The following is a 21,864-nucleotide window of genomic DNA, read 5'->3' on the forward strand; positions in this document are numbered from 1 at the left end:
AAATATATTCCAACTCAATTTTCACCTTGATATGATTCGAATTGGGTGAAATAGTAAACATAACAGTTTTAGCTCTATCTATTAGCTTTCTAATGGATCAAGAATCCTGTTAATGGGACTTATGGAGTGAAAGATATGCTCTAAATACGGCATCATGTTTAGTCTATGCATATTACTATAATGCTCTGATTTAGACAAATATTCAACCATAATCCGATCAGAACTTGACAAATGGTAAACATAAAAATTGTATCCCTTCCTCTTAGCATTCTAATGGTCTAAGAATCACTTCATTTAGAGTTCTATAGAGAGAGATATGGTCAAAATATCGTAACATATATAAATGAAGCCATCACCATACTTACAACGATTTTCATCAAATGAACATTTTTATCAAATTTCCTATAAAAGTAATAAGAAAAATAAGTAATAACTACTTTTAAAGTAATTTAAAGTATAATAACACAAAATTAAACTAAAATAACTTAAATTAACTACTCAACATATAATCAAATTTAAACTAAAAAAATATCTAAAATACTAAAATCCAAACATAAAATCTTAAAGATCTAGTTACTTAAGCCTCAAAATATGAGAAAATAACTCTCTATAATAGAGTTTTCACTTCACTTAGGATGGACCCTTGGCTTGTGTCTTAAAGGTTCCTTAACTTTTTAGTCCTTCTCTCCGATTACTTTCTTATTGCTTTGTATTTATATTCAAATAAACATTTCAAGGCATGTTTACTCTTGATTTATTAGCTAAAAATGCATTGTTTGAAAGCTTGTAAGATGTTTTTCTAAGGATGCATGGCTTTTCAAACAATTTTGTAACCTTAAAGAACTAAAAATGTAATTGAGATAATTTCAAATGCTTGACATGAAGACATGTAATTTTTTTCAAATCAAAGTATGATATAGTTCAAGTCTAACAAAGTCATTCTTATTCCAATAGCTAGAAGAGGAGTTTATGGTTTGTATTTGTATTTGTATCAATTATTTTTTCTCCTTCATGCCTTGCCTATTACATTAGAATTGGAAAATATTCTTAGACGTTAAAGTTAAGTTTATAAGATTATGAAACTCAAATGGAATAGGAACCTTTTGCTTTAGCAGTTGGGAATTTTTTTTCTTTGTGGATATATATATTGGGAATAGAGAATTCAAACTTAAAATTTCCTATTCGAAGAAAAGGTATGGCTAGAATCTAGGAAATGGCTTAAGAGATTTGTGTTCTACTTTGTTTTTTGTGGGTAGATTTTGTATTCTGCTTTGAAAAATAGGATAAGAAAAGATTTTGCGTCAATACTTTCTACCTATTACCAACCTTCGAACTGGTTTTATAATTGCTCTTAATATTTTTTGCTTCTTATTCCGTAAAAAAGTAATTTTAAAAAAAAGTCTTAACTTTCAAAAAAAGCCTTAATATGAATATATGAATATGAATATAATTTGCTACACTAGACTTGAAATACATTATACTTTTACACCTATAATATACTTAAGCTAGAAAGCCCTAATTTCTAGAAAAAAAAAATGAATGCATGAGGTATTATATTGCAATATTTTCTAAAGATTACTTGAGTAGAAGAAAAAGTGATGGATTTGGCGATGAAATTTGACCCAAATGTGTTAGTGATCGATTACTTTTTCTACGATGGGTGAGAAGAACAAGAAGAAGAAAGGAAGGAAAAAGAATAAGAACATAAAATAGAAGAGGAGGGATTAGGGCGTTAAGTTGGGGAAATTTTTTTTTTTAACTTTCCCTTTGTTAGGGGAAAGTAACTTTCCCTCCATGAGAGAAGGAATGACATTGCAAGGTGACATTCCATTCTCTCATTGTAATCACATTGCAACAAAATCACTTTCCCAAGTACAAAACATAAATCAAACATTATAATATAATTTTTTGTAATTTAATTATACGGAATGTCCCGCACTTACATTGTACCAAATGCCCATTAGCTTTGGAAATATTATGGTAAAAGTTATAGTTACACTTAAAAAATGCATTTATTTCTTAATAGATTTGAAACTCCTTGACTTGTTACGGGAGAGGATGTAGGTAAGAACCTGAACCTCTATAAAACTATTTGTATAAGCTTCTCTTTTTACTCCCAAATTTTATTTGTTGAAAATCAAGTTTTACAAGAGTAATTTCAAGTTGAATATTTCTTAAAAAAGATTTTCAAGTTCTTACACTTCGAGTTATTAACTTGCAAAAAGTTTCAAAAATTGCTCCATCTTGGAATTACATTGTTATTTGAACTAACAAAATTAACAAAATTAAAAAGTGACTTCTAATTCATTTTGATTTTCGTATGATGCAATAATTTTTTTACACGATATAAAAACTTAAAATTGGAAGTATACCACAAATGATTAAATGTGATTTTAAATAATTTTGAATAACTTAACTATTATAGATAAAATATGATTTGATTTAAATAATTTGTCAAAATCAAATTTAATTTGATTTTAAAAATTATTAATTTGATTTAAAAAAAAACTCGAATAAAAAAAAAATTCAAAATAAAATCGTTCAAAATATTAAAATGGGAAATTAACCAAAATCGAAATGATTGGACTGAAGCCCTGCCCAATTTACGTACAGGACAGATTTGGGAAAAATAAGCGGACAAGACAGGTGAAATATTGGTAAAGAGGTAAAGAGGACCGGCAGGTGAGGAATTACGTTCCCCTCTCAACGACCTTTCTCTCCTTGCTGTACTTTACATCCGGCAGGCTACGAAAGAGAAAAGTTTGAGAAAATAAAGGAGAGGAAGAAGGTAGTTGTGATGAGAATTGCAGAGGTCTAGGGTTCTGATCAGACTTAACCAACTAGCATATTTAAAGAGAAAACATATAATACATGAAAGTAAATCTCTACATATATTTGTATGTATGCATGTAGATATGTATGTATAGATGTACTCCAGCAATCTCAAGGGTTTTATTCTGGCGGTGGTCTCGAGCGCCTTCATTGGCTCCAGCTTTATCATCAAGAAAAAGGGTCTTCGAAAGGCCGGGGTCAACGGCCCCCGTGCCGGTAAGTTCTTGCCTTTTTCTGTTTTTTTTTTTTTTTTTTTGTTATAAATATATATTGAAATCAGACTGATCATGGTTATAATTTGCTGCACGCTTTCTGTAAGGTTCTGGCGGATATGGCTACTTGTTGGAGCCACTCTGGTGGGTTGGCATGATTACTAGTGAGTTCCTCTCTATTACTTTCTTCCTTCTTCTGCTGCATTCTATATGTTTTCTATGGCCAACGACATTGCAATCATGAAAGAAAATTTAACTCAATCTGACCAATTTGGTGCCATCATTTGTAAAATTCTTAGTTTTAATATGACAGTGATAGTTGGGGAGATTGCCAATTTCGTTGCATATATCTATGCACCTGCTGTTTTGGTAACGCCTCTTGGTGCATTGAGTATCATTGTTAGGTAAATTTCTTTTTGTTTGTTGATTTTGAAATTTTAATTGATTAATTTGAATCAACTTTACTCAATTTAATCGGTAGTTTCTGATCACCTCTCACTTCATGTCGATTTGGGCAGTGCCATTTTAGCGCATTTCATTTTAAAGGAGAAACTGCAGAAAATGGGAATGTTAGGATGTCTTTTGTGCATAGTAGGTTCCACAGTGATTGTGCTTCATGCACCTGAGGAGCGTTCTATTAATTCAGTTGAAGAAATTTGGGAATTAGCTACCCAGCCAGGTGAGTTGCTAAAGTTTTCATCAGTTATTAAATGCTTATATCATCTTATTGTTAGCTTCAATAATGTTATTTTTAATCTATTTTTTTTTTCTTTTCCAGCCTTTCTTTTGTATACAGCTTCAGCAGTAGCTATTGCATTGGTACTAATTTTGTATTGTGCACCTCGTTATGGTCAAACTAACATAATGGTGTATATTGGAATATGCTCGGTAATTGGATCATTGACGGTAAGTTATTTTAGCTTTTCAGCTAACTGCGTATTGAGATCTAATGGTTTTATTGTTTAGGTTTCTAGTAGTTGCTCCCAATTTATAACAGTTTGAATGTTGTATTTACATCAATGTGCTATTAGTATAAATTATGAATGTTACTTCCTTGCAGGTAATGAGCATAAAAGCCATTGGTATTGCGATAAAGCTAACATTGGAGGGCACAAATCAGGCGAAATACTTTCAAACTTGGATCTTTGCAATGGTTGCAATTACCTGTATCATCACTCAGTTAAATTATCTGAACATGGTAAGCATGTAATCATGCTCTTACGTCTCATGGTAATTACTGTAAAGCTGAAAGCAACATGCTACTGATGGCATATATACTATATGTCTACAAAGAGAAGACTATTGGAAAGAAAAATGTTCTATTTTCTGTTACAGAAATCTAGAAAATATGTTTGGAAAATAAAAAATCATTGCTGATGTGAGAGATTCAACTTGTCTACCGGCATGAATAAACTAATTAGACAATACTGATATATTTCAGTAGAGGCTGATTGTTTTTTAGTAATGATAGTCTTGATCCAAAAAGGGTTGCAATATCCCGTGCAAGGGAAGAAAGGAGTATTCCACTTGTCACTTTTTAAAATTCTTTACAATGTTTGCAAATCAACACTATTGGCACTAGAAATATGCTATTAATGTAGTTGGTTGCTCTTTGTATCTGACGTAGGACAGCAAGGGGCTAGCTTTAAGGCAATTTTATGATCTGAATTATCGAAAAACAGTAAATATTGAATGAAGAAAATAGAAGAGGAGAAAAGATTCCTGAGGTTCAGACTAGGGTTCCTTAGGAGTAACATCTAAGGTTGATTGCATTATACAATCGTGAAGAAAAGAAAAGATCCTATGCTTCATACTCAGAATCCTTAGGAGTTACGCCTAAGGTTGATTACATCTCATCATCACAAAAGCAGTAATGTTTGAAATTCTTTAATAATTTTTTATATCTCAGTAGAAAAAGTACATTGATTCATATAGACTCCTAGCATTCTTAGTCTAAAAGAACTAGAACTCTTATTTCTACTTGGACTCCAAATATAAAACTAACAAAGTTAACTTATAACAAAACTCAATAGGATAAGGAAAACCCAAAACTAAGATCCTAAACTCAAATATAAGTGCAAATACCAAACAAAACCCTAAAGCCCTAATGGTTGAAAACAAGGAAAATACTAATTAATGGAAGATAATCTAAATAAAATAAAAATCCTAAAGCTATATGAAATTACATTTTCTTTGAAAGGCGAAAGAAATTTTATTAATAGTATAAAAACTTATGTGGAAACCTGTACATAAGAAATCTAACAGGAACTCATTTGAAAAAGAAAATACTAAATCCCAACTTAGAAAGACCTTATATAACCATAAACCAACTGCCAAGAACCAAAACTTAATGGCTAACGGAAACAAGCCATGGCGGATCAAACAACTTACAAAAGCCACTGAACACTTTCAAAAGCAACAAGATCAAGGAACAAAACTTCAAAACAGCAAGATGATACAAACCAATAAAACATAAGCCAAAAGGACCCCAAATCTTTAGCAAGGGAGAAACGGAGCATTTTTCAAATATCTAAGCATTAGCCAAAAGTAATACCAATGCTAATCACCTGCAACAACCAAGAAATTGCCAAGGAAGCAAGAATGAAAAGCCAAACAAAGGCCCTTAACAACAGGCAAGACAAGAGGAGATAGATCTCAGCCAGCCAAATGGCAGAGGTGCCAAGCAGCAGAAGCAGAAAAAAATATTCAGCTTCCAATTGCCAAAAGACCATCACAAAAAGGGGAAACACTCCAAGGACCAACATCAAGATAAGCACTATGGGTGAGAAAATTGGAGAAAGGTGCTAGGCTAACCAGGTCATTAATCATAAAAACAAACACAGCATCTGATTTAAGACATAAGAACAGAAACTTTCAGGACCCATCTCTCCAACCAAACAAGCACCAAAACCATGAAAATATACAAGAAGAATAAAGAAGAAAATTGACTTGAATGTGGGAAAACGAATCCAATTTTTCATGCTCTAAATCAAGAAGTTTCTTAATAACAGCATCATCTTCGCTTTTGAAAGATAGCCCAAGTAATTTGCTAATTTCCAAAGTCTTGATAGCTTCTTTTAATGAATCATTTCTAGGGCAAATGTCATCATCATAGATCAAATTATCAACCTCAGAACAATAGGAGACAAATATTAATTATCTAAATGCAATAATGTATTTTACAGTGGTAGAGACACAAATTGATAAAGAAAGATGCCTGGGCTGCTTCACATTCTGATATGGATACGTTAATGGATTGGAACATTATTTGATCAAGTCATGTGCCCACATTAACAACTTCTTATTATTTGCCCCTATGTTGCACTGCACCTTAAAATTTATATTTCTATTTAGATTATCTGACATACGGTTTCTTGGGGTGCCATAAAGTAGTATATCTGTGGGATTTATTAACTTTCAAATTTGTTGGTTATAGGGAGGAAGGTAAATTTGTCATTATGCATAGTTTTTGTTTGTTTCTTTGTGATAGCATTAAGCTGTAACGGGGTTCAGCTAGTTTTAGGCATATAGATATTTTTCTCTTCGACATATTTTAAAGTTTGCAATTCTCATACTTCTTTTTTATTCTTTTTTTTACTTTTTCAATCCCCACTGGAGGCTCAAATCTGCTTTTAAATTGCTTAACAATGTTAGTCGGGATTGAATTTGAAAACATTCAGAGAAAATGGTGAATATCCTGATATTTTTTAATGTTCAAGATCTAGTTCATGTAAATTATGAATGAAATTCATTCTTGAATTGCAGTTCGAAATCATTGCAAATTTATATAAAGCTTTGACATGGTTGCAGGCATTGGATACTTTCAACACGGCAATTGTTTCTCCAATTTATTATGCCTTGTTCACTTCTTTCACTATTTTAGCAAGTGCAATAATGTTTAAGGTATCTTCTCTCTCCCATGTAGACATGCATGGACCTGCTAAAGTTTTTACAGGTTTTATGATGCATGAATTATCTACAAGCCTTAAAATTAGAATTGATTGATATTGAATGCAATAGGAAACGTTATTCCTCAAAAGTCATGTGCATGGGCTGTTGGGGGGGGGGGGGGGGGGGGGGGTGAGAGAGTGTAATTTTTGGAATTTTGGATGCAAAAGATAGATCCAGTATATCCCTGAATTTTTCATGGTTGTGTGGGATCAAAATGCAAGAACTTTCTTCTGAGGTGTGTTGTATATATATATACTGGATCCCGATATGCACTTGAGATGTTGGACACATTCATTGTAAACGTAATGATTTGTTACTTTGATGGCTGAGCATTTGTCGAGGAATTTAATCTTAAAGGACATAATTATTTTTATTTCTGCCCAGAAACTCTGAACTGAGGGCAAATTGTGTACCATAAGCTTTTGGTGTTTCTTTCTTTGTTTTTGTTTTTTTAAACTTTATCCTTGAGGCCTAAAATTTCTAGAAGGAATACTCACTTGCACAGATTTATTTATGTATGTGTGTTCATGTATTTATATTTGTTTATCAACATACTCTTTTGATTATCTCCCAATTATCAAAGAATCTCCCATATTTTGTGGAAGCAAACATGAGTATTTTAGACATGGACACAACGTACCTGACTTGACAACTCTAAATCCTAGATTTAGAGATGTGGTTGTGTTCATGTGTTTTTGTAACTTTAGGGTAATAAACATTTCTGTTTAAGTATTATTCATTATTCATATGCTTTCCAAAAGAACCTTATAGGCTTACGATCAAGTAAAATTGATTTCTGTTTTCTTGTTTTCCTTTTTTTTGGGTGGGTGGGGATACAAAATGCGTAGTTAAATTATATGAATTGTCCTTGTGATTGTTCATATAAGCATCTGTGGACATGAGTCTAGTGTCCTTGGGACAGCCTGACTCCTCTATGTCTCTACATGTCTTTATTATAGTTTCTTTTCCCCATTTTGTAGGACTATTCTGGTCAAAGTGCTAGCAGCATAGCATCCGAACTTTGTGGTTTTGTCACCGTGTTATCTGGGACAGCTGTATTGCATAGTACACGAGATCCAGATACACCTCTTATCACAGGTATCTCTCGTATACGAACTGATGAGCAGACTTGTTTTAAATTAGAGCACCTACTTCCTAAATCTGAGTGCATTATATTTCCTAAATGTGTCATGGAATGGGACTTAAGGACAATTTTAGTTGAATCTTGGAAAATATATTACCGAGAAGAACATAAAAGGGTGGAAAGTGAGTTTAGCTGATTACAGGTCAAAAGAACAATTAAAGGAAATTTATCAAGAAAAAAACTTACAAGTTTTGAATTGTTTGAGTAAAAAGAACCAAGGAAACCCTTCATTATAGAACAGCTATTGACGGTAACCATTTCATGAAATACAACTTAGTAAATGCTGACGCAATCAGATCCTAAAGCAGTGAGTGTCTTTTACTGAATATGAGGGAAATGAAACCATTATGAAGTTAAGATAAAGAAACCCTTATGAAGGCTCAATGGGCTTGAAAACGAATGGTATTTCTTCTACAGAGTTGAAATATTATAAATAAGGCTATGTTTCAAGCAGTGGCATACCTAACATTTGTCTCCCAGACTGTCTACATCTATTTCCAGCTTTCTGTGAACCTTTACAAATCACCCTTAGTGACCTAATTATGAGAAGAAAACAATTATGAAATAGTGGAATTATGCTGAGCTCCACACAATGAAACATGGCTGGTAAAGCCCTTTTTGAGTGGGATTACCCCCTAAAAGATTCCAGGAATAATCTTGGTGTGTTTCCTTTGTTTGTTTTGTATCGGGAAAAAAAATTCCCAAGAATATTTTATGAATGCTTTTGGCTAAGAATGGAAATGTGTTTTTTTTTTTGGCATTTTCGAATGATGCCCTTGTAGAAAAGGACAAGTTTTGAATAACATTTATGATCATTTGTATTTGAAAAACCCTACTAAGTATATTTTAAGCAAAAATGCTCTAAGATTCCCATAAGGCCAAAATAAATAAAAAAAAAATACCAAAAGGTGGAAGCATTAATGTGATATCAGGCCTCAAGTCAGAATTTGAAGCCCTTCTGCCTCTTAGGAATGTAAGATTTAAAATATAAGTAACATTCAACCTTGTTACAAATATGTGTTGAACCAAAACCCACTAAAGACTTGGAAAACAGTAATAGATTCCAGCCTCAAGTTGAACCAACATTACGAAGCCCAAAAAATGTTTTGAATTATGCTCCTCATGCCACGTGACATAGCACGCGAGTCCAACCCAAGCCGACCGACGGACCAGCATGCAAACGAGGGGTTCCCAGTGCGCATGACACAGCAAGGTGCCTAGCGAGGCACTCTGCGCCCCAGCCCCTCAGCGGAACTGGCGTGCAAGGCCCGTGTGCAGGCGGGCTGCATGAGCTGGTGGGCCACAAATGCTGGGCACCCTGCACATTTGGGCCGCACGGCGGCCTAGTTGGGCTGTGTGCCAAGGAAAACCCTAGCGCCTAAATTTTAGGCAGCGCTGCTGGGTGCCCCAGTGCGTAAATTTTAGGCACCCCACTAGGGCAAGCCACGCATCAGCACACCACATGTGCACCAGCAGGCTGAGCACCCAGCGCACCTGCGAGATGTGCGCACCACTGCCGAACCAGCTCACCTCTCCCAGCGCACCACTGGCAGAGCTGATTTTGAGGAGCCGCAAAGGCTGCATGGAGACCAAATTTCCTTAGGCTGAAGTTAGGGTTGGTTACTTGCTTACCAAGCTAGGGAAATATTATTTCTTTAGCTATATGTTTACTTTTCTTGCACATCAAGGAAACCTAGGCTAGATGTTTCAATGTTTTATTTTACTTGCACCCCAAGTAGGCTAGAGGCTATAAATAGCCACCTTAGGTAGTCTTTTCTTTTCATCAAGCAATCAAGCAATTTACTTTGTGCTTAAATCCTAGGTATTTTGTTTTTCTCTCATTAGAGCAATAATATTTCTTTATACTCCTCAATCTCTTTCTTTATATTTATTCACTTTACGTTTTCACACCAATATTTAAGAAACCTCATTAAGGCTTGCTTAGTAGCCTGTGACACCACGGCCCCCCCCCCCCCCCCCCCCCAAACCTTCTCTCTCTTTATCTCTCAAGTTTCTTCTTTATGAGACATGGTGAAACTTTGCTCCTAACTTTGATGTATGTTAGGGTTTCTTGCAGTTAACTGAAAATATTATAGCCTTTCAAACTGATCAAGCTCAGTTATGGTGACATTTATAATATTGGACACATGTATAATAATAATAATGCATAAGACCAGTTCCTACTCTTCTAGTTTGACTGTTGATATTTTGAAATTCTGGTAGGAAGAATACAAATCTGACAGTTCAAATAGTGAATCATAGAAACTTAATTTTTAAGAGCCTACATGATGTAGGACTGCTTGAAGGAGTAGTGTTTATGATAACTTTCTAATATAAATTGATCTGAATTTTTGAGACAACAAAAGAAGGTTAATAAAGAAAAAAAGGAAAAAGAAAAGATTCCTAAGGTTCACACCTAGATTCTTTGATTGCATCAGACAGCTGAGAAGAAAGAAAACCTTAGTTATCACATCTAGGGTTCTTAGGAGTTACACCTTGAGTACATCCTTGAAACCAGCCTTAAATTGGGCTGCTGCTAGGTTAGCATCTTATACAAATTGACTTCTAACCATTACCTCAAGTCATCTTTGCATATATTTTGCCACAGGCCTGCTGCTTTCCTTAAAAATAAAGGCATTGCCACACTTCTTGTCAAGATAATTAGGTGGCATATACTTTTCTTTAAATTTGGCAGTTCTCTCGTTCCATGTACTGGTTTGTGGCTGTCCCAACCTGGCTATGTTTCTCTTAACACAGTGCCATCTTATTTTCACTAATCGAACCTTTAGAGCATCTGACATATCATACCAATCAAAGTACTCCTCAATACTGTTGAGCCAATCAGAAAATACTGTACGATCAACTTTTCCATATAAATTTAGAACTTCTGTCTTGATTGTTTCGGGAATATCTATAGCCTTGTCTTGCACTTATTGCCTTCCTCTTTCACCCACTTGTTGCCTTCGAGTGTAGTTGCTGCCTCAGCAAGGTGTTTGCATCAGGTGTAAAATTTTTCAAACATCTCTTCAAACTTATCTTGTTTCTAGTGAACCAATATCTCCTCTCAATTCTTGGTTTCTCATGATCTCATTTCTGTGTTTACACCATTGTTAACCAGAATTATGGCAACAACACTTGGACCTTCAAGCTTTGATATTGACTGATGAAGAACAGTTTGGAGGACTAGGGTTTATGATAACTTTCTGATTTAAATTGAACTGAATCTATACTTTTAAAATCTCTAATCGACCTGCCCAAACCTGAAGGTATGTGGTGTTTGGCAACCATGTTATTGTGTCGCACTTAGATTTTTCTTCTCGCTTCACAAAATAAGGATGATAATGAAGCTATAATGATGTAGGTGGGTTTTATGATATTTTCTGGTATAAATTAATTCTAAATTCTTAAGAAAAGAGAATTGAATGAATAAAAGGGACAAAGATAAAAAAAAAATCCCTGAGATTCGCAGCTACGATTCCTTGATTGCATCACACAACCAAAAAGAAAGAAAACCTAAGCGTCACCTAGGGTTCCTTGGGAGTCACACCAAAGGTTGATTGCATCACACAATCATAAATAGTTCTGAAAATTTTCTCATGAGAACCTGTCTTCCATAGAAAGAGTACATTAAAGGCTCCTACCAACCATAATGCAAAAAATATTAGAACTATTCCAAGCAGGACTTTGAAAATACTTAGACTTGAAATAGAAACTAACAAACTAAACTTAAAACAGAATATAATAGGACACTGAAAACCCAAATTGAAGTTATAAACCCTGATATTAAAAGAAAACCAAAACAAAAATGAGAAGAAATTAATGTAAAATTGAAGTTGGAACAAGAAAAATCGGGGATAGGGTTGTAGAATTTCTAGCAAATAATATTTCACTAAAATACTACTTCCTGATGTATCTAAAAGACTTTTTATACTAGGGTTACAATAATTTTTAATCCTAGACCTTGGATACACAAACCCCATCTAATCCTGACTATTAACACTCATTAAAAGATCACATGCTAGTTGCATAACCACTTAATAAGACAAAGATATTATTACTAGCTATAAACTAAGTAAAACGAAAAAAAAAAAACAAAATTACTAATTTAGATAACTTAGGAAATTCTCCTGAATCAGTCTCCTCGGGTGGACAAAAGGCCCTGCTTGTTGGTGAGAACTTTGGTAGCCTTAGCATATATTTCTCTATCAGTCTTTTTGAGTTGATCTTCTGCAATCCAAGTACTCTCACTGGCCTGTTCATTCAATTACATAGTACAGTTGAAATGAGGATCACTGTGTATTAATCTTTTTGTTCTTCAAAACGGTAACTTGATATCTTTGTACTAATTTTTCTGGCCTCCAATTACAACATCTGATGCATCACACTCTACAAAAGTTAAACTTCTCAAGATTTGGTAGTGCCAGAACCGGCATCTGTCATGATAAGCTTAGTTGGTTAAATAGCTCTTTACACAGAATTTGGCTGCTCAATTCCCTTTTCAGGCTTTCAGTGATACGCTCAAAATAAAACTGAATTTCCTTTCAAACTTCCAATAGAACAAAGCTAATACATCAAAACTTCAAATTTTTTATTGATTTACGTGCTGGCCACTCTTTAATGGCACATACTTTCCCTGGATCTAGTTTCAATTCATTCGCTGAGACAATAAATCCCCAAAACACAAGAAAGAACACTGTAGTTGATATACACATGAATGTATTTAAGAGCTTTAGAGGGACCAAATAACATCACTAACCTTTCATGGTGCCCCTCTGGTGTCACCTTTGCTGTATGAGTAAATTACACGAATGGTCAGTAAACTTTGACAAAATTCCCATTTTGGTCACTGAACTTTAACTAGTCCTGATTTGGTTACTGAAGTTTGCGGACTATACAAAATCTGGTCACCCTAACATATTCCATCCAACCAAGTGCTGGAACAATGATGTGGCTGCCACATAAGCTACCACATCAAGTGTGACATCAATCAAAATCAGAAACCCTAGGTTTTTAGGCATCTTTTTCATATGAAAATCAAAATTATATATTTGCAGTTGAGGAGGGAAAATGGGGAAAGAAGAGGGAATGAGAGAAATAGTATAAAAGGACATTGATTTTGATTAATGTGACAGTTTATGTGGCAGCCACGTCAGTTTTTCATATCTTGGTTGGATGGAATCTGTTAGTGTGACCAGATCTGGTACAGTTGGCAAACTTTAGTGACCTATTTGGGACAATTTAAATTTAATCGACCAAAATGGATATATAATGAAAGTCTAGTGACCATTTGTGTATTTACTCCTACTGTACCATACCCTCGGTAAGCAACTCATCAACCTGTTTTTGCATCTCAGCTTGCTGCAATGGAGGCATTCTATAAGCTGAGATTTTTGATAATGAATCCCCAGGAACCAAATCAATATTATGTTGGTTAATCCTCATTGTTGGTAAAGGAGATGGCAATTCCTCATTAACCAGCTCTTTGAAATCTTCTAACGACTGCTGCACTTCAAGATGATGCTTTGGTAATTCACCTCTTAATCTTGCACAAACTTGCTAAGTAAAGCATAAACAACTACTCTGTTTGTACTTTCAACTTCAAATTTCCCCTGTTTCTGAAAGAAGAATCACAGGCTTCTGTTTTAGTTTCCTCTTTAGAGGGTGCAAAATATGCTTATTCTTACCTCTACGAAATGAATAAATATTAGGAGTAGTGAGATGTTCCATGTCATGATCAAATAGCCAAGGTCTACCTAACTGGTTATAAGCTGCATTCAATGGGTACAACATCACACAAAGCTTCATTATCTATATTACTGTTAAAAAAAAAGTTGATTAAACACTGAGATGTTACACTACGTCATTCCCCTTCTTAAGACACTTCAATTTTTTTGAATGGAGATGCTTCTCAGTAGACAGCTTCACCCCTGCCACCTTTGAAATAATGTTCTCCATGCTCCCATTATCAATAATCACACTGCACACTTTGTTGCTGCGAACAACTTGAGTTCTAAAAAGCTTACATCATCTCCAATCTTCCCCTTCTACAACTGCTCTTGTTGTCATCTCCTTTGGAACCTTCAATGACTCTCCTTGAATTGGATGAACATCGATTTCCTCATTGTCTTCATCAGAATCATAATAAAGTGGCCGTAGTTCCTTCTCTAAGCCTTCATCATGTTCTTGAAGATTTACCCTTCTTTTTGGACAAGCATAGGAGGTATGCCCCTTTTCACCACAACAACAACATTGAATCTGTGACTTGTGGCCTGCCTTAGAAGTACCAAAACTGGAACTGATTTGTACTCTTTAAGTCTGCCTCCTTTGAAATAACGCACTATCAATAATCGCATCATACACTGTGTTGCAGTGAACAACGCAAGTTCTAAAAATGCAACCTTGTCTCCAATCTTCCCCTTCTTCTACCATGGCCCTTGTTGTTATTACTTTTGCAACCACCAATAACTCTTCTTGAATTGGATAAACATCAACTTCAGCATTGTCTTCATTAGATTTATCAGAAAGTGGCTGTAATTTCATTCCTAAGCCTTCTTCACACTCTGCAAAATTCACCCTTCTTTGTGGGCAAACATAGGAGGTATGCATCACCGCAACTAAAAAATTGAATCTGTGACTTGTGGCCTGCCTTTGAAGTACCAAATCCAGAACTGTTTCATTCACTTTAAGTTGCTTTATTCTTCAACTTGTTCCTCCCCCAATATGCCTTTTTTATGAGAACACCCAGGAAAACCTTCTTTGGGTTTGCCCAAGATTTTTGGAATTCATTTATCTTGCTCAGGAGTGGCTTGCTTTGGCTTTTGCACATTTCATGTGGCAGGATTTTGTGGTCTTGGAATATGGGTGTCTGATCCTTATGGACTAGCTGGATAGGTACAAGCTGTAAATTCGGTGGGACGTGGAGGGTTTCGATCCTTTTGTTCCAGGAGGAATGGCCTCTCATCATATTACAGTAGGGATGTGGCAATCCCTATATTACTTCTCATACTGTTTTAATCACTCCAAAAGTCTTCAACTATCACCATGCAAAGTAGTATTGCTGTTACCATGCACCAGCCTCCTTGCACCATAGAGATTTATCCACTTTTCATCCGTTAAAGCATATTGTGGAGCTTCTTCAAGGTTAAATAAGTGAACCAGTCCCATCTTATGTCTAACTGATTGATTCAAACCAACAAAAGAACGGGAACTCAGCTGTCATTGGTCTCTTTTAAACCAACTCTAATGGAGATGTTTTTGAATTTCTCAATTTGTTTAAGTGAATGAACCTTCTCTTACAACACCATTGTGTAATCAGCGGGCAAAAACTGCTTCCTCTTCTTCATTTTCATGTGTTCTCAAGTGCTGATTTTTGGTGTGCCCTCTCGTGTATGCTGTTCTTTAATTCTCTTCCACCATTGAAGTGCAGTCCACTTCAATTTAAGCTTCATTAACATCACCTTTCTTTGTTCTGCCATTAGTTTCCACTTAATAATTTTCCGGACTAGCTCCTAGCTCCCAATTGAAGGAATATTTTGCACGCATCTGTCCCTGGGAGTCATCGACCTTAATTCTAACTCCACTATCATTCAAGTTAGCATGTGTAACAATCATCCTTCCAATCTACCATGGGCAGCAAGATTTGCTGGTTCAGCATCATGAAAAGTACTTTTATTTTGTCTATATTAAATATCATCCTCAACACCGCCTTCTAGTAAATCCAAAGGGTAATGGTCATCTCCAGATTCTCCATACGGGTTTCCAATGGTTCCCGTCATTGTAAAGCTTGCACAAACCTATGACAAATCCCTGATCGTTTATCTCAACTCAGCCAATTCTGTTTGCTAGGCTTGATTTCCTTTTCCACATTCTCTACCATGATGAACCATGGTTTAAAAGTGGAAACTTTAGTTCAACTTTAGGATCTCTTTGCTCTAATGACACTTGGATGCAGTGCAGAAGTAGAAACAATAAAAAGAGAACCAAAATAGTTAAGGAAAACCAGAAACAAGGCCAAACTTAAATGTATAATTGAAGTTGGAGGAAGAAAACTTGGGTTGTAGAGAACCTCTAACAAGTAATATTCCACCTATAATATTGTTGTCTAATGTGTCTAAAGACTATATATAAAAGGGTTCAAATAGTTTTTAATTCTAGCTCTTGGATACACATAAACCTCATCTAATATATGCTTTAAACTCATTAAAAGATAACATGCTAGCCACATTATCACTAATAATATAAAAGCGTAATTACTAACTGTAGATAGTCGATTTTGGTTAATACTTATTCCCTAAAGAATTATTTTATCGCGTAATATTATATAGAGAATAATGAGAACAATTATTATAAGTGAAGTACTATTTCACGTAGAACAACTAGAATAAGTGGAGCATTACTTCATGTGGAACCATTAATACTAGTAGAATAACTACTTAGCATCTTTTAACGATGCGAGCTCTTTTAACAAAAGACACTGCAAAAGTCAAAGTCAAAGTCAAGTTATATATAAAAGGAAAAAAAAAGGGGAGAGACACGCAGCTTGTGCTGCTAATAAATAAAAGAAGAAACCAAAAAGATGACATGTGCTAGCTTTTATGTACTTAGTTATTAGTTGTTTCTTTATTCTAGTGTTTCTCTATCAAAAGCTAACATGCAATACCTTTTATTTGCTTCTTTCACTTCAGCCTTTACTTGCTTCTTTTATTCTAATATTTTTCTTTTCTATTAAACGCTATACATCAAAATAAAATAATAAACTATACTTAAAAAAAAAAGAGATTTAAAACAAAAAGCTTGTGACTCCAAGTTGTGAGTTTTAAAATAAACAGAAACATCAAAACAAGCGTCAAGACAAAGAATCAATTAAAAAAAATCAATTAATCAATTAAAAAAAAAATTCCAACCGTTGCACTTTTGCTTTTAGGCTTTAGCTATAAACTATAATTTATGGGTGATGAAGGATTGAAACAAATCCTTGTATCAAGCAGGATTTTTTTTTCTTTCTTTTGCTTATCAACTTAGGTCTCCTTTGAAACATAAATATCCTTGCTTTGTGATTTTCTTCTAAAATCAAATAATTTATTTATTTGTTTGAATATATACACACACACACACACACACACATTTAAAAAAAAAAAAAAAGAAGTATCATCTCATGCATGAAATTTTTTTTCCTCATATTTCAATTTTAAAAAAAAATTTTCATGCAGGGGGCGACAAGTGAGAGAAATTTTTTTTTTTTTTAAATCAAACAAGAAATTACAAGAAGAAGAAAAACTTACTTACTTGAAAAGATTATCAAAAGATCCAACTTTATTATGAATTTTATTTTGCTTTACTTTGAATCTGAGCGAAGAAAATTGTTCATAGTAGTTTCATATTTATAAGGCACACAGAATCAAAGTTTTTATGAAAAAGATTAACTTTTCTTTCACCATTTGTATCTTGAAAATCTTATTTTATATGAAAAAATATTATTGCATAATCAATCAAATATTACAAAAAATATTGGCATTACACCTTACACAAGACAGTAACATATTACTACCTAAAGCATTACTGGCTAAGGTGTTACTGTTTAAGGCAGTATTGCCCAAGGCGTTACTACTCAAAGTGATACAGTACAATACGTTATAATACGAAATAAAACTTTTACATTCTAAATTAACGCATAAGAATTATTTTTAATAATTAATTCTTATGTAGGGGGCAAAATGTAAATGGTCGATTTTGGTTAATACTTATTCTCTAAAGAATTATTTTATCACGTAACATTATATAGAGAATAATGAGAACAACTATTGCAAGTGAAACGCTACTTCATGCAGAACAACTAGAATAAGTGGAGCATTACTCCATGTGGAACCATTAATATAAGTAGAACAACTATTTCGCACAGAATAATAATTTCACACAGATGACGATAAAAGCAATTCGAAATGGGTGGCAGGGTTCATGGGTTACTTTCATATTGGAATATTCCGGAAAGTTTAGTTTAGTGGCTCAGATATGGAGGTAGTTAAGAGGTCTCTCTCTTAACATTTTCTTAAAGTACAAGTGTTTCCTGCTTATAACTTGTTCTCTTGTACCTATCCACGTACATCTTCTTCTTTTGTACTTGTTTATATACAACTTCTTCTTTTGTACCTATTCATGTACAGCTTCTTCTATTGTACCTGTTCACATATAGCTCTTCTTTATTAGCTTCTACTCAAGAACAAGTTTTATTAAATATAATTACTTCAACAGTCATATAATGAGTTTCTAACCGTTATTCGACATTAACTCTCAGTAATAGTTGGCTAACATTAAAACTCTTCTTAATAATATCATTCATTACGTGTTTTATAGCCTTTTCTTGTAACCGTTACTTTTGGCATTATATATAAAGCCTTTACAAATCAAAATGGGGACTTTTCACTTGGAGAACTACTTGACTCTCACTTAAAGCTTCTCTCTCTAGCCTATTCTCACTCAGAACACCTATTCTCTTCTTGTTCTCTTCCACCTACCATGACATTCAGTACTTCAGGAACTGTTCCAATCTTCCTCTTCACCGCCTCTGGTACATCTCGTACTTGTTTGCAATGCTTCCTTTTCTTATCACAAGAACCCCCTTTACACTAAATATATACTAAAGTAAAACAGAATAATAGAAGAACATTTTAAAATACATAATTTACATAACTTATGGAATGGTGATGCATCATTTTTGATCGTATAACCCCTTTAAGCCGGTGATAATCACTCCCAAAAACATTAGTGGTATTGCGTCACCCTTGATATTAAATTTTGCATGTTATGTTATACATAATAAATATACAACTAACATGTTCTAAATGCTTAAATATTATCATATTTATTACCTATATATTGAAGACATAAATACAAATATGTAATATATAATATCAATATAAATTTATATATAGTTATGTACACTTCTTTGTAAACATATATGTGCGTTTAGTTGTACAGCCATACACATGCTTCAAGATTTAAATTTGGCGCAATTTGATTGTCTAAAAGAGATGGATCACCTTGTTGAGGTCATACTATAAACCTAAAAACTTTACAAAAAGCAAGGTGATAAAGTATCTCTTTTGATGGACTTACCAAAGAAACAAATCACTAGTGATGTCACATTATTGGTGATCATCCATCATGCAGTGATGGATATAAAACACACACACCCCCTTATTGTCTAAAAACCTTGTTGCTATGGAGTTGTTTGTCAAATACGAATGAAATGTCATTGTTTTAGTAGAGCAATCCAGGTACTTTTAGACATTTCAATTTATGGAATTAATGGATTTCTTAGCTCTTATTTAGAAGTTTAGAGAACCTCTATGCATCTCCTGCATAAAATATGAGTCCTTTTATCAACATCTTTGCTTTCTGATTCATAAATGTTCTTAATTCTCCCCTAGAATTTGTCTTTACAATTAGCATCTTGCAAACTCCAAAAGCATATCTAAATCGTGTTCCTTTATGCTTTGTGCTTTAGAACCTCCTGAATGCTAAAGACCTTCGCAGAGTGATTATTAAGCATAATGATGCATTTGATCTCAAAGTGAGCCCTGTTATGTGTGAAACTTTTAGCTTGAATGGTTGCTTCCAAAATCTTTTGCAAATCTTAAAGAATGTTATGTATTCTAATTTTATGGAAGAATGCGTGTTGTGTTGACAATCTCCACCGCTGAGAGTTTGTAGGTATTTAAAGATGGAACTTGGTGTTTTTTTTAAGCATAATGCTTTAAAAATTTTTTAAATTATTTAAAGAAATTCAAATAAACTTTTATTCTTTTATTGCGTTCAATTAAGTCTCTATATTTTTATTTTGAGTCACATAGGCTTTATTACTAACGGTTGATTCTTAGTTAAAATGACATTTGTTATTTTATGCCTACATGGTTTTGATGTGGCTCAAAGATGGAGGGTGGAAAAAGTCATGTGGTCTTGTCATCATGCTACACCAGTACACCATGTCACCATCCACTATGACATGTCAGCATATTAGCCTCATGTGACATAAAATGGCATGTGGCATTTTGACTAACCATCGTTAGTCAATCGTGAGTCATAAGAGACTATTTGGTTTAAAATAAAAGTGTAAAGGTTTGATTGAATGTAATAAAAAAATAAGAGTTTATTTGAATTTTCTTAAATAGTTCAGGAGAATTTTAGGTATTATGCTTTTATTTTAATTACTATTTACATCTTTTTAGATTTTATTTTTGTTCCTTGTTCATTGTGGTTAGTAGACAACTCTGGTGCTGGTAATGATTGTAATGAAAGTTTGGCTCTTGAGGATAATTTATTTTAGGGAGAAGTCATACTAAGGACAGCATTCAATTTCTTTTTTTATTTTTTTGTTATTGGTCTATATAACATATCCTACACAGATTTTACTCTCCTGGCAAGTACAGTCTTCATTAAAAGGAAATGAAAAAATAAGAGTTAAGAAGGGCAGAATTTGGCGGACATTATTATTTGGCAAAAAACTGATTGCTTAATATATGCAGATCTATATACCCCATTATCTCCTAAAGTTTCGTGGTACATTCAAGGCAACGGGGAACTTTGGAAGCAGAAAGATGAAGATGGTTCATCCCCTAGCTTTATCACGATTCTCCGACAGGACTATTTCAAGTAAATATATTACAATTGGGCATGTACGTTTCAGATTTTGTGTCTCATTGGTAGAGCATTGAAAATCACCATATCCTGGTGCAGGTCAAAGCGTTGGTAATTTTGTGTTTTAGATTTTCTTGTAATTATTTAAGTTTTACGATTTTGGAATGTCAAATTAGATAATAATTGATGCTATTTTTTGGCAGTAGTCAGCTATTCAATTTTCAAGGAATGGTTCCTTCAATATGTTCAGTTTGGCCTTTTGTGTTTTAACCACCTTCCTTTTTGTTCTCTGTCCCTCCCTCCCCCGGTTTTTAACTTGTAGCTACATGTTATGTCCTTGAGCAGAGGAGTGTAGTTAAAGGTGTGTAAGTTCTGGAATGAGGTAAACTGCGCATTCTAGTGTGTGTAATTGGATTTATTTAAAATTCCTACGAGACTGAAGAATGTAGGAAAACTTGTTCCTCCCTGATTATTTGTTGAAAGAAATATTATCATCTTGGACCTGCATTTTTTCTTTAATATTAGTTACCCTAGGTTTGTGGTGAAATCTTCATGCATTGAAAAGTCTCTTTTATCCTTCACCTCCCTGATCCTCCTCCTCCCCATTTCTTCAGATATGCAGTATAAGGTTATGAATTTGGAGGTATAAAGCAATCTGCTGACATTCGCATCTTGTTGGGTTTATACCTTAGCGAAAACATACATTTGATTAAAAAAGCTTGAAATCTTCTCAATAATTATGTCGACAAAGTTTACTCACCGAAAAGAGCAACAATTGTAGCCTATTTTTCACATTTTAATGCGTCCATTGCAAGAAGGCAACTCTAGTGTATGAGTTGGAGATGCAGGGTGTAAAGAGTCGATTTCCGTTCTTATAGACAAATATGGCAACCGTAAGAGGTGACCTGCAGTCCTTTGCTAGCGACAGCATAATGCATTAGAAGAGATGGTCGCTAGTTGGACTCATAGTAACCATGGAAATTTGAACCTTGCTTTCAAGGCAAGAATGAAAAGGTTCAATGCCAGAAATAGAGTTTGAAAAGTCAGGGAACAACAAAGGATATAGATATAAAAATACGAGAAAGACCTCGT

General features: G+C 34.1%; 1 protein-coding gene across 2 annotated transcripts; it reads left to right on the plus strand.

Annotated features, from left to right (window-relative positions):
• Positions 1–2,614: 2,614 nt before the first annotated feature.
• LOC18612870 (putative magnesium transporter NIPA6) lies at positions 2,615–21,021 on the plus strand. 2 transcript variants are annotated; one of them, XM_018124248.2, is made up of 9 exons: positions 2,615–3,048; positions 3,152–3,208; positions 3,344–3,448; positions 3,563–3,723; positions 3,823–3,950; positions 4,105–4,242; positions 6,855–6,947; positions 7,976–8,093; positions 20,661–21,021. In XM_018124248.2, exons 1-9 carry the CDS (start codon positions 2,900–2,902, stop codon positions 20,789–20,791), a joined length of 1,080 nt encoding a protein of 359 aa, XP_017979737.1. In that variant the 5' UTR covers positions 2,615–2,899; the 3' UTR covers positions 20,792–21,021. The 2 variants fall into 2 exon arrangements, with proteins under 2 accessions (XP_017979737.1, XP_017979738.1); XM_018124249.2 differs by having other exon boundaries at positions 3,358–3,448.
• Positions 21,022–21,864: the final 843 nt, after the last annotated feature.

The sequence above is a fragment of the Theobroma cacao genome, chromosome 1, assembly GCF_053813885.1.
Source record: "Theobroma cacao isolate CCN51 chromosome 1, ASM5381388v1, whole genome shotgun sequence".
Taxonomy (NCBI): Eukaryota; Viridiplantae; Streptophyta; class Magnoliopsida; order Malvales; family Malvaceae; genus Theobroma; species Theobroma cacao.

Excerpts from the sequence above, each read along its gene's own strand:
- LOC18612870 (XM_018124248.2), top strand. The coding sequence starts at position 2,900 with ATGTATGCATGTAGATATGTATGTATAGATGTACTCCAGCAATCTCAA. Across the intron at positions 3,449-3,562 it reads GCATTGAGTATCATTGTTAG|TGCCATTTTAGCGCATTTCA; the intron begins GTAAATTTCTTT and ends CGATTTGGGCAG. Across the intron at positions 6,948-7,975 it reads CAAGTGCAATAATGTTTAAG|GACTATTCTGGTCAAAGTGC; the intron begins GTATCTTCTCTC and ends CCCATTTTGTAG.